The sequence below is a fragment of the Heptranchias perlo genome, chromosome 24 (genome assembly GCF_035084215.1).
Source record: "Heptranchias perlo isolate sHepPer1 chromosome 24, sHepPer1.hap1, whole genome shotgun sequence".
NCBI lineage: Eukaryota > Metazoa > Chordata > Chondrichthyes > Hexanchiformes > Hexanchidae > Heptranchias > Heptranchias perlo.
The window spans coordinates 26,138,988-26,152,221 of record NC_090348.1 but is presented as its reverse complement, the minus strand read 5'-3'; the positions used below and the strand labels follow the sequence as shown (position 1 = coordinate 26,152,221).

Genomic DNA, 13,234 nt, shown 5'->3' with positions numbered 1-13,234 from the left:
TTTTTGTCCCCATTATAAATTCCCAGGTCCACAACTGCAATGCAACTTGTCACACTACAATAACACTCCTACCAGTGATGGCATGGTACCACCATAGTTTTGTACCTCCTAGTTCATCAACCTATACTGCAGACTACACTGGATCTAGACTCTGTATGCAACTTGTTTCTTTAATTATTTATCTAGAGAAACGATTAAAAACTGATATTGTAGTAGTACAGATGTTCAGAATAATTTGATTCACCGTTTACTGGTACCCGACATAAAAATCTGGTTTCCAACTTCATGAACACAGATCTTCCTATCTTTTTGCAATGCATAATGAATAGGTGCTTATAGCTGTTACTGTGTTTTATTTTTTCTTACCCTCACCAAACTTTCTTCATTTTAAAAACTTTTTAAAAATTGTAACTTTTTCCACTGTTACCTTTACAACATCCTTTCTGCTACTCTCGCTAAAGTGGGCTGTGCCAACTAGGTAGACCTTACAGCCATCTTCTGTGCCAAGTTCAGTGACAGTGTCTGGTAGATTTGGTTTCCCTTGCCTCTTTCGCATCTTCATCTCCCACAGAAGTTTAAAGGCATCTTCATCTGCTATAAGTAAATAAATGTTACAGTAATTTATCAACCACACTGGCATGTGGCAGCACAATTGTAACTTTTAGAGCTGCATAAAAATGTGTACCATATTGTAAACTTAAATTGCCAATGGTAGGTGACTGCACAAGTTTCTTTAAATTTCCTTACAAGATGCAAGCAACACACCCTTGTCTAAGATTTGTGAAAAGCTAAGCCCGGCTGACAATAATAAAATTTACAGTTCTGAGTAATTAGTGTTCTTACTTATTTTCACCTGTTATTTTTGTAATGTATTTCTAATACACCTTGAAAGCCATAACGGATTTACAAAAGGGAACTTCAGTCCAAATTCACTTCCTTTAAGGAATGTCTTCATGGGCAACAAACCCACAAACATTGTTGCTGACACAGCAAATCCAGTGTAATCTTTTAATTAAACTTAGAACTATCTACTTGAGAAGTAGTGACTTGTTTAACAGTTTCCAATAGGTGTCTGTACTTGCAGCCATTACACTGAAAAAATTTGACATTGGTCTAAGCCTCAAAATCAAGGTGCATGAATCAGCATCCACTGGGACCTGGATTTATATTGCCCAAACCCGTTTCTTCTAGCTCATTTATAGGAACAAACAGCAGCAGAATTAACATGATTTTTTCCAATTTGCCAATATAAACCTGGTAAAGGAAAGAGCGGGCAATAAATGAAGCTCAGCTTTCTGTTTGGATCTAAAAAGTTCATGTCTGAAGAAGCAACATTTACTTCACTTTCCTGCAACTATAAACTGTGACAAAAGATGGACGCTGTCATGGGAAGAGGAGGTAGTGGGGGAATATTTCTTCCATCAAAGCTACTCTTCTCTACGCTTTTTAAAAATTGAGAAACCATGGTGAAGGGCAAAAGCCCATAGAAATCACCAACACTGAAAAGAGTAAAGGAGATGAAGTAAATCAGGAAGTGGTGATTGTAACAGTAGGACAGAGGGGGACATGGTTAAAACCATCTTAGGACTCTGGAATATCCTCATGGGACTTAGCACTATTTATGAGAGATGACCGTAATACTACCCCATGTGATATCACCTGCTGTTATCTTCTTTCTTAACTTCACTTTTTTTTCTGGAAAGTAAATACAAAAGACTTACACAAGTTTTGCTGAATATCTGACATATTCTGTGGCTCGTCGTCAGATGGTGTCGGGCTTGCCACTGCCTATGGACGAAAAACAGTGCTAATAAGAGTTATTTTTAATTCTTAAAGCTTCTGAAAGCAGTACATAGCTTTCAGTCTTGTTAAGCCATTAATGCCATATTAGAATCAAACAATATTAATGGAAATACTGGCTGATGTCTGAGCCTGATTTCAAAGGCAGCAATACTAATTTTCCTATTTACATACTTAGTCTCATCCTTTGCAGGTCACTTACATCTCAAATGTAAATTATTTTCATCATTTACCATCTACTTTTATTGGTTATTAGTGAGCTTTATACTGCCATATTATCGATAGTGGATATCAAAAGATATACTATAGAGTGAACTTTGCGAGATTCTGTTCCCGGTACAGGACCACGAGTCAGAAATGTGCACTGGAGAATCTTGTGCAAAAGTCAGAGCACCCGATTCATGACACACTCAACTTTCCAGTGATTTATTTTAATGACTGGAAAATCGGGAGCACTTTGAACCAGGCACTATGACTTTCACAACCAATTATCTGATCAACACTCCTGTCAAATGAAACTCCACACCAGAAGCAGAGCAGAACAAAATTGACCCGTATATCTCCTTCCGCGCAGTGTTTTTTTTAAACAAAGATACATCTTTATTTACTCCATTTACAGTTTGTTTTGCTGCAACTCAGGAGACGTTTAGTTCAACGCTCCTCTTCATCGTCTCACCCTTTTTGCACCACCTGGGAGCTCACCACCATATGGTAAATACAGGGGGACAATCAATGTGCTTCTAGGAGTCCAGGCTCATTGCAAGAAACAGGCCGGATAACAAAATCCATTAGTGAGCCTGCTGAGTGACAGGCCCTCTGGATAATTATGCCTTTCACTGCAATGCTTCTCAGCCTTTCTCTTGGATGTTTTCTGCTCTGATCAGCATTTTAGTGTGCTGGCACACCTCGATTCTGATTTCTTGCATTTGATGATGATAAATGGATCACTTTTTCAAAATGGTAAAAGAAAATTCACACATTTAAAAACATAGCCGTAACAAAAAAAAACATACACAATAGAAATCTACACCATATATCAGTGCCAAAACATCCTACAAAATTAGGAATCAATCAGAGCTCCCATTTAAACACTGCTTTGTTGACACAAACTCATGCACAAATTCTCAACTTTGGTTAACCTATTATTGGTTCTAAATTTAGTTTACAGCAAGCGGAGACTAGTCTGAAGTGACTGCTTAGGTCATTGACGCTATTTCTGGGAAAGACAAGATTCTTTAAGTATAAACTGCAAAGAAACACAAAAATCAAATTACTAAGATTTCCAATCATTTGGATTTTAACAAAAAAATGCATTATTTTAAATGCAAAGCTAATTGCTTCCACCCAATGAGTAATGTGTAATTTTGTTACCAATGACATTACTGATCAAGGTCAAAGTTCTCCATCCCCAACATACATAAAATACTTTTTTCAATACAAATTTAAAGATACTTGGAAATGAGATTTTTTTTATGAAGCGAGTTATAATGATCTGGAATGCACTGCCTGAAATGATGGTGGAAGCAGATTCAATGGTAACTTTCAAAAGGGGATTCAATATATACTTGAAATGGGAAAATTTGCAGGGCTATGGGGAAACAGCAGGGGAGTTGGACTAATTGGATAGCTCTTTTAAAGAGCCAGCACAGGCACAGTGGCCTTCTGTGCTGTATGTTTCCCAAACGATTAACCCCATTGGCAACTTCTCTTTGTACATTAGTCTATGAATCTATCTCACAAGGTAAATGCAGTTTTTAAAATTTTCTTTTTTTTTTCTTTTTCTGCCAGGCTTCTTCCCCTCTTTCCTTTAAGTTGTTGACAACTTACTCTCCCAAGTATCCATTATTTATGCGTGAATTCAGACAACAAGTACTGCAGGCTATTTGACAGTTGGGGCCATCACAGTGGAGACCAAGCCTGTCCTCATTCAATGTTCAGATGCATGCAATCCTAGCAAGGAGTCGATGGGTAATGATCAGGTGCATGCTGGAAAATGTTCCTCTTCCTAGCTCAGGGCTAAATGTAATATCTCTACTATTGCTTGCCTGAGATCAACATACTTTGCACAGATTGAAGATAGATGTCCTGTCCTCTTTGATTCAGTTACTCGCTGGATAAACTCACAGCATTGGGGACCTCGACATTAAATACAATTTAATAAAACTGTACATCCTTCTCTCCCTCATTATTTCTCCCAGTATATGCAAGACAGTGTTTCACTTTGTCTCTCCTATACCAATTTCCCAGTGAAAGATTTCTTGTGATAACTAGAACAACAGAGTTTAGCTTTGTAGGAAAAATGGCAGAAAACTATAATACATCAAATGTAGCTACTGGAAGCATACGAGGTAAAATTTAAAATATTGCATGATAGTTCTTCGATCAGTTTCCTGATTAACAGAAATAATTCACTTAACATATAAGCATGTTAACGATTTTGCTATACCTAGTGTACAAGAATTCATCCTCCTATATTGCTAAATTAAAGGATAAAATCTTTTTGCTATTGGGTTTGTCCACATTCAAGTAGTTCTTAATTAATTAATACAGCAATGGGGTCACCAGGAATAAGCCTTGCACAGCCAGACAAGACAGAAAAACAGAGCCCTCTGATCTGACATAAATAGTTCTCTAGAAACAAAGGCACGTTTTTTTTTGGAAAAATAAGAAAGCTCTATATTAAATATCAATTAATTAAACCAGCCCACCTCCTGTTGGTCTTCCTCCATCCCTGAATCACTTTTCACACAATCAACAAGAATCTGTTGGTCAGGACAACAAAAGTCAAGCTATTATAACATGTTGAACACTGCGGCAGTGTGGAGGGAGAATTTTTCAATTGGTATTTGTGTAATTGCAATAATTTAATTCAATTATTTATGAAAACTAGGGTTTTCAAATGATGTGCTTGAAAACATTAAGTTTTAAGCATTAAGAAATACAATATTAAGGAAGTGAAAACAATGATCTACTAATCCTGTGCACTGAAAATATTTGGTAGTCTGTGAAACATGAATATTTTCCATCATACAACACAAACATAGCTTTATGGGGGCCAATTATTTAAATTAGACATTTCGCGAGAATGTAGCTAGAAGGGAATTGATGGATTCGTAAACAAACACAGAATTAATTCATCCCAAGTATGAATGATGTACTGAATAGGGCTTTGGAAATTGTACACAAACTTTCATTTAATTATACAACCTAGTGTTCAGTGTGGGTCTGGCTAACACATTGTGTTGGGAATATCATCTTTTCACCCCTTCACGAGGACACGAATCTAGCCCAACCTGATGGAATAAAAGTTTCCTTTCTGTCCACTATAATGGATGTAAGTTTGGGATAAACAGCTTCTTTTGTAGACGTGATCCAAAGTTCTGAATGGTATGTTGTTTCCCAGGTGCTAGGATTCGGGACATCATGGAGTGAATAAAAAAGGCTCTGGAATGGCAGGGCAAGCAGCCAGAAGGCGTAGTTCATGTGGAAACCAATGACATTAGAGATAATAGTAGGTCTGAGGTTCTGCAAAGGGATTTCAAGGAGTTAAACTCTACATTAAAGAGCAGAACTACCAATTCTTGGTTTGTATTCCCTTGAGTTTAGAAGGTTGCAGTGTGTTCTAATCTAGGTATTTAAAACGATAAAGGGATTTGATAGGATAGATACAAAGAAATGCTGATGGTAAAATCCAGAACAAGGCAGCATAATCTTAAAATTACAGCTAGGCCACCCAGGAGTGAAATCAAGAAGCATTTTTTCACAGAAGGAATAGTGGAAATCTGGAACTCTCTTCCTCCAAAAGGCTGTGAATGCTGGGTCAATATAAATTTTCAAGACTGAAAGCAATAAGATTTTTGTTACGCAAGGGTATGAAGTGATATGGAGAAAAGTCGGGTAAATGGAGTTGGAGTACAGATCAGCCATTATCTAACAGAATGGCCGAACAAGTTTGAGGGACTGAATGGCCCATTCCTGTTTCTATGTTCCAGTTACAACCCAACTCACTAGAGGTACAGATCTACAGTACAAAACTGCTCCTAATGTGGCAACAGATTTGCCTCACTTAGAGAGGATTCCAAGGTTAGCTTTTGTGGGGAAATGCTAAAAAGGCATAATAGAGAGGCACTCTTCTGAAGTCTGGGCAGAATAGAGGGGTTTTACCTTAATTGAACCTGTATTATACCTGATCTAGGCGTGCTTGTTGCCTACGCTGGGTGCAAAGAGTGGAAAAATGTTCCTCATCTTGATATTCATCAAAGAGGGAAAGAAGTTATTCAATAACATTTATTACTTTATAAAAATTCTATTTATGTTAAGTGCTTATGACCTGACTTCCATGGGAAGCTTGGTGATTCAAACACAAATACGAGGCATAAAACGAAAAAACTTGACCGAAGAATAGAAGGTGATAAACCACAAAAGTGAAGCTCAGGTGGTTTGAAAGAATTATCAGAACCCTTCTGACTAGATTATTTCCTTAAATTTATTTAGAGATATCTCATCATTTGTATAATGAAACAGAGAATTTATGTTTAAAATTGAATTTCTTACCACTGCAATGTAATCTAGTGGGTGGTCCATTTAACAGATTTCACAATGCCATTTGAAGGTGAAAATAGTGGTGTGAATTCGTATTACTGATGGAAGTTTTGACTGGATATCAAAGTTATTTTAACAGATTACAGAAAAATTCACTCTCAAATAGAATATATAGACTGACTATGCAATATATACCAGTAATCCAACTGAAGACTTTACACAGCATTGTAAACAACAAAAGCAAAGCTTGGGACTGACTGGCCTTTCATTAACTAAGTCATCTAGCATTAATCAGATGGAAGTTTGAAAAATGAAATTATGGTAAGCAAGTTTTTCCAATATCAATAGTTTTTACCTCCAATATAACAGAGTACCAAACTTTTTTTAAAAAAACTGAACCCCCCCCCCCTTCATAGATTCATATCCAAGTGGCACCCCACCTTGTTGTAAGAAACAATATTTTTGCGTAATTAATGTAGTGTAGATATAGCTGGTAACCCAGAATGCTTCAGCAGTTTTGTCACTTTAGCTATTTTAATTCTGTTCCCTTATATATGGGGGTTTTAATATGAAGTGCAATCATATCATTAGAACTCACTGGTTGGGAAATTCCTCGGATCTGCTCCCGCTTCGCTGTCGTTACTTTGCCAGAAAGGCGGTGCAAACTCCTTTTACACAGGAGGAAGATCCGAGGAATTTCCCGGCCACTATGGCGGCGTAAGCAACTTCTCAAAGGAAAACTGTGGGCCTCTCTTCTCTTAAGGTTGAGGATGTGAGCGAGGTGCAGGATGAATAATGCTCTGCAGACAGCACTAGACTAGGTCAGTGATCAGGTTGTTTGGGTGTGGAACAAGGAGTAATGAATCGCTGGGTTGCTCGGGAGGAGGCAAAATACAAGTTTAATTTTTTTGTGCAAACATCAAAGATCCATGAGTGCGGATGCCATTATTAAATTTATCTCAATTTAATATGTCCCCAATCAAGTAGCAACACAAAATCGAAGCAGGGCAAAATAAACTTTCCAGAAAGGTGCAGAGCACTGGTCAATAAGGTAATATCTGAGGTGAAGACAAGTTTTTAAAGGCGGGCTATTTATCTATTCCCTCTGAACATCACGGGGACCCAAGGGCTTCTATGCAGAGGTGGACATTCCATATAGGTGCAGAACTCAGGACAAAGAATTTTTCAACAGATTTTTGAAGCAGAGTTGGGAGGCTTGCTGCTATTTATTTATCTATGGCAACAGGGACCCCGAGGCTCATGAGTACTTCCAAGGAGAAATTTATGCTGCAGAGGTACAGACCAGAACGCAAATAACTTTTTTTGTTGACTGAAAGTAACACAATTAAACTGAGGAGTACTGAATATACCAGCAAGCTGGAATTGTTTGTGGATACCTGATTTTGGAGAGAGCAGAATTTGGACTTAGCCCGAGAGTTGAGATGAGTGCTACAGCACCACCAATGGAGAAAATACATATTGCAGGCATTACCTGCTGTGAGTTGTAACTGGCGTCCTCCTTGATAATCTTGTTGCGCACCCACCCCCAAGTTTACGAACCTCTGATCTAGCATATCCACGAGATATGACCTCAAAGGATGCAAAACTATTTTTTCCACTGAATACTTTGGACACAGGTTTAAAAAATATCGCAACCTTCTATATAACACATAGTTCTAAAGCATGTTAACAGCCACGAGGTACACCCAAAACCATGAGAACTTGTTTTGTTCTCAAAGTTTCTTACTTTATCACAATCTCAATACATAATGTATGTCATCCTACATATAGTTTATTATACTTTTTAGCTATTAATTTCAGTCACAGTGATATTTTGCAGTGGGCAAAACAAAATTATATATGAAAATATCACTTACTGCCACCAGCACACGCTGTACTCTCCACACGCTGCACTGATGCCACAGAAACAAATGAACACCAATTGCAGCAGAGATCCTGAAGCTTCATCACCATGGGAACCACCATCAGTGTTATACTGCAAATACAAAAGTTCAATAAAATTTAAATTTTTAAAACTTCACAAATGAGATTATTCTGTAAACTCTTCAATCTCAACTCAGAGCAAATGTAACTAACAGGCCCACCAACACTGTTGAATTAAGTGGAAGGCTCACATGCGTGTTTGAAATCTCCCACTATCCCATCAGAAGATCGCAATTTCATACATTCTCTTTTTGGTTCTCTATCCTACAAAAGAAAGGGAATGCTATGGAGGCCAAGTTATCTTTGAAAAACAGAACAAACTTGCATTTATATAATGCCTTTCACAACCTTCGGATGTCCCAAAGCGCTTCACAGCCAATCAAGTATTTTTGAAGTACAGTCATCGGCAGCCAATTTGCACACAGCAAGGTCCCACAAACACAAATGAGATAATTGGCCAGATTCTATTTTAGTCATGTTGGCTGAGGGATACATGTTGGCTAGGACACTGGGAGAACTCCACTGTTCTTCTTTGAATAGTACTATGAACAGACAGGGCCTCAGTTTAACATTGCATCTGAAAGATGGCACCACCAACATTGGAGCACTCCCTCAGGACTGCAGTGGTGTCAGCCTAGATTATGTGCTCAAGGTTCTGGAGTGGAGCTTGAACTCGTGACCTTCTGATCCAGGAGGTGAGAGTGCTACTACTGAGCGAAGGCTGACACTAAAGTACTAGCGAAAGGACTCTATATTAGAACTACAGGTAGTTTCAGTAGTTATGAATCCACTTAGGACAGGTCAATTCTAATTGAATATCTTAGTTTTACAACAGCACAATTTTGAGTGTCTTTATGCTAGACAATGCAGGGAAGAATTCAATTGGACACAAGGTCTCCGAATATTAACTTTTACATGGCACTATGTTGCTGATCCTTCACGGAGTCCATCTGATCTCTCTCTTATGGCTTCAAACAGACTAGTCAATTTGAACAAAATAGGCAGAGAAAAACTTAAAAATGACTGTGACAAACAAAATTTAAATGTGTTTCAAACTCATCAAGAGCCATCAAACATATATGCAAATAAAACGCACAAAATGTTTATATTTGCATTGAATGGTTCAGCCTCTCCCACAGAAAACTGGCCAGACACAATGTCTATACTCTGGGGCTACTGGATCAAAACAAATTGGGCCGCTTCCTGTACTTGAACCTGGTTTTTAATCCCATATGTATCATGACAGAAAGAAAGAAGCCAATACCAAATTATATTCAAGAAAACATTCAAGAGATTTGTCACACCAACTTCCCAAATTATTTCTTGGGTCTCACTAGCTCCTGTCAGCTTCCATGCCCATAACGTAAGTGCACTCCACAATTCATATATGCACAAAACATTGGTCTCCTGTTACAAACTGGCCTCCAATTGGAGGGGTGGCATAAAGAGAGGGGTGTAGTGCACATGGAAGTCATGGGTCTGTTTGAACACCAGTCTGTCGTATGACTGTAGTATAGAAATGGCTTTCTTTAGAGATCCTAGCTAGCCCCATTAGTGATTACTGCATTTTGCTTAAACTAGGACAGGTGCAATCAGACTTCTAGAATATTCTTTGGTTGACTTATAGCAGAGGTATATTGTGGAAACAATTCCACAGCAGTGGTGGCATAATGTGCTGAGGCTGCCAGTGTGCTGATTATACCCAGTTTACAGCAGTCAGCACTAGTAATTAATGGGATCAAACCGTGCATGCACAAGTGCTACCAAGTTCTGTCTGTAAATTAAGTTTTTCTCAATGTAGATTCACTAAAAAGGTTAGTTCCTCCAAATTCAAGCTCAACGAGAGATTCAGCTATGTAGTATTCGGACAGTTGTTATACATAGCACTGAAAATGAGTGGATTCAAATTAAATACTCATTGCACAATTTGTTCTGCATTTGCATGTTTGGGAGAAGTAGGTGTTGTGCAACTCAATCATGGCACAAGAGTGATATGACCAAAAAAACCAAAATATATCATGCGAGGAAGCTCAGCAAACTTTATAGTATGTAAAGTAACAATTTTTGTTTGGAACAAGAAAAGAACATTGCAACATTATATCTGAATAGAAAAACTACCATTTGTACTTTGAACATAAAATATAAAGAGCCCCATGAAATACTGGAAAATTGTTTTGCTCTGATCATTGCAGGCATGTGTGCGTGTGACTATAGATAACAGAATGCATTGTCACTTTTTAGCAGATTACAAGGTTATTCATCTTGTACCAACACTACATTCCATTGATTTTCTCTTTTGGGCACTGTGATACTATTGCAATAATACACAGCTCTTCTTCCCCAAACAAATGTTTACCAAACAATTTTCTGCCATATTCCTTTTAGGCGATGACAATAATCTCTTAATGTATTTCCATCGTATTTAAATTTTTCATTGTCACTTTTTAAAGTGTATAAAAAGTTTCACAAATATGGTATATCACACTAAGCTGCCTACCAACGTTTAAGCGTCACTGTAAGTCAATGAAATAAACTTAATTGTCAGGCTACTCAAGGAATTCGTAGCAGTGTATGCTTAAATTAAAATTGCATCCCACCATATGGTAACAAATGCTTCTGGTAAACTAAGAAGACACAGTGAACACATCTTATATTGATTCTATCACAAAATCGTGCCCAGAGGCTAGCCCGAAAACAACTCACCGTCGTCAGATAGTATATAAAAACGGACTGAAGACTTTAGAGACCGTGAGTCACAAAGAAAGCACAACTGCAATACAGACAATATCGCTAAACGTCTTAAGCGGCTGTGGGGACACTGATTGCCGCACACATTGCATCCTGGGACATGTAGTTCCGCCCACCTTCCTTCCGCCTGTGATTTGTAACCAATGACGTTATTGAGAACTACAACCCCCAGCGATCAGCGTGGCTTCTGCTCATGCGCAGCCTCCCCGCACATCAGTCTCTTTAGCATACTTGAGGCCTTAGGCCCTGCCGTCCACGCGCTTACTCATCGTTTAGCGAGGCTAGTCGCAGGGCAGTGAAGCTGGCGGGAACCCACCTTTCAAAACAACCGCCGATGGAGTCCTGGATGGAACCGGTGGCGGCGGCGGCGGCGGCGGCGGCGTCGGAAGGATGCAGAAATTTGAATTGCCGGAACCTCCACTTGGAGAAAAGCCGGCGTCCATCTGCAGCGGTCCAGGTCACCTCGCGCGCTGCCTGACAACTGGCCTCGGCAGCCACGCGACCCCGCTCAGCTCTGACGTAACTCCGAGCTCGGGCACGACCGAGGAACTTGTTGGTGGCATCCCCCCAACTTTTGGCATCAAGTTGGCCGTGCACCGAGTCTCTCGATTTAAAAAAAAAATATATATATATTTTTGGGCTTGAATTAATTGTTACTCCGCTAAATGTGACTTTCGGACACTTTTCCCCTTTAAGAAAATTGTTAGCTCATAAGCAGTAACGAAACAAAAAGCCAAACACCTGCGGGGATGCTGGAAGTCTGAAATAAAAACAGAAAATGATTTTTTAAAAATTGTTTTGTTTTGTTCTTTTTTGCACTAATGGAACATACAGTGAATGAGAAATGAAATGCATATATGCCAAGCTAGAAAACTAACAAAAGCTGACTAACAGCATCTGACTAATACCTCTGTTTATAAACCTATGACATGTAAAGGACTTTGTAGCCTTAGTGGAGATATACTCAAAAGTCTGAGGTTGGGGGAGGAAAGAAAGAGGAACGAAAGAGGGAAGAAGTGTTTAGACATGATGGTCCAGCCATCATGATGTGGGGCAGGCTTGATAGAGCAGCTCATCTTTTCCTGCCTGTCATTTTCATATGTTCATATGTAACTTCCATTTATGCCCTCAAGTTCTACTTCCCTGACTTTGAAGTCATAATGTGGGTTGACTTTTTATATATATATATATATATATATATCTACATATATCATTTAATATGTCATGTTTTAAAGTACTTCATAATATCAAATCCTAAAAACTCTCTATGGCATTGCTTACAGTAAGTTATAAGGCCAGGAGCATTATGCTATGTAATGCTCAATATATTATTCTGCTAATATGAAGCTATGTGTAACTTCACCTGTCCCTTTAAGGCCACCAGATTTACTTGCTGTAAATAGGCAAATCTTGAAGTCAATTACAGCTATAACCTATTAGGCGCATCTTGATGTCAGTTAGATGGTTATTGCTGAGAGAAGTCTATAGATTGGCAGCTGCTGGTAAATCCTCAGCTGCTGTCCTTGAACATTGGCCAGGTTATCAAGGTCAGACAAACCAGCAGGAAATGACTGGCTATTTTTTATACTGTTGGCACATACTTTATGTATGACAGTTATGCACTAGACACAGCATTTGTCTATAAGTGGATGTCCTGTAGCATTGTTACAGGAAGTTACTCTTGTTTTATAAGGGCAGAATATTATATTACATTATACAAAACATTTTATTCTGCAGTAGTGGTGAATATGTATTCAAATAAGGCCAAAGGGTCTAATTGCTATTAAATAAAACTGCATAAGATCAGAGTTTATTTGCTGTCCAGGCTACAGGTCAGAACACTGGCTTTCATTCTTTTTTTTAGTGTGTTTGGTAAGCTCAGTCAGGGTTTACAGACAAGAACAAGTGAAAGGGAAAAGCATAGAGCAGCGGAAAGAAAGTGTACTGTAGGCACTTTAGGTACTTTAGGCACGACAGATAAAATGAAAACTAGAAGGCATAAGGCGATTAACCCAGCATCAAAGCTGTGGCAGGGGGTTGGGAACCTGAGCAGGGAGACAGAGGAAAGCGTATCAGGAAGGGACAGAAGGTATGGAGTAAAAGGTAAAGTGTTAAAAAAGGAAGAAGCAGGAACTAAGTGTCACAAAACATATTTGAAAGTTCTTTATCTGAATGCACGTAGCATTCGTAACAAAACGGA

The 13,234-nt window shown here is 38.6% G+C and overlaps 1 protein-coding gene across 3 annotated transcripts in view; it reads right to left on the bottom strand.

The window, feature by feature from the left end:
• Positions 1–11,548, bottom strand: part of trabd (TraB domain containing) — a 30,342-nt gene extending 18,794 nt beyond the window's left edge. The window contains exons 1-5 of one of the 3 annotated variants that reach the window (XM_068004924.1): positions 11,351–11,548; positions 8,220–8,338; positions 4,509–4,562; positions 1,722–1,788; positions 428–594 (exon numbers count right to left, since the gene is read on the bottom strand). In XM_068004924.1, coding sequence (XP_067861025.1) covers positions 428–594; positions 1,722–1,788; positions 4,509–4,529 — 255 coding nt within the window. In that variant the 5' untranslated portion in view covers positions 4,530–4,562; positions 8,220–8,338; positions 11,351–11,548. Of the gene's footprint in view, positions 1–427; positions 595–1,721; positions 1,789–4,508; positions 4,563–8,219; positions 8,339–10,989; positions 11,149–11,350 lie in introns of those variants that run through there. The other 2 variants (XM_068004925.1, XM_068004926.1) reach the window with 2 other exon arrangements.
• Positions 11,549–13,234: the final 1,686 nt, after the last annotated feature.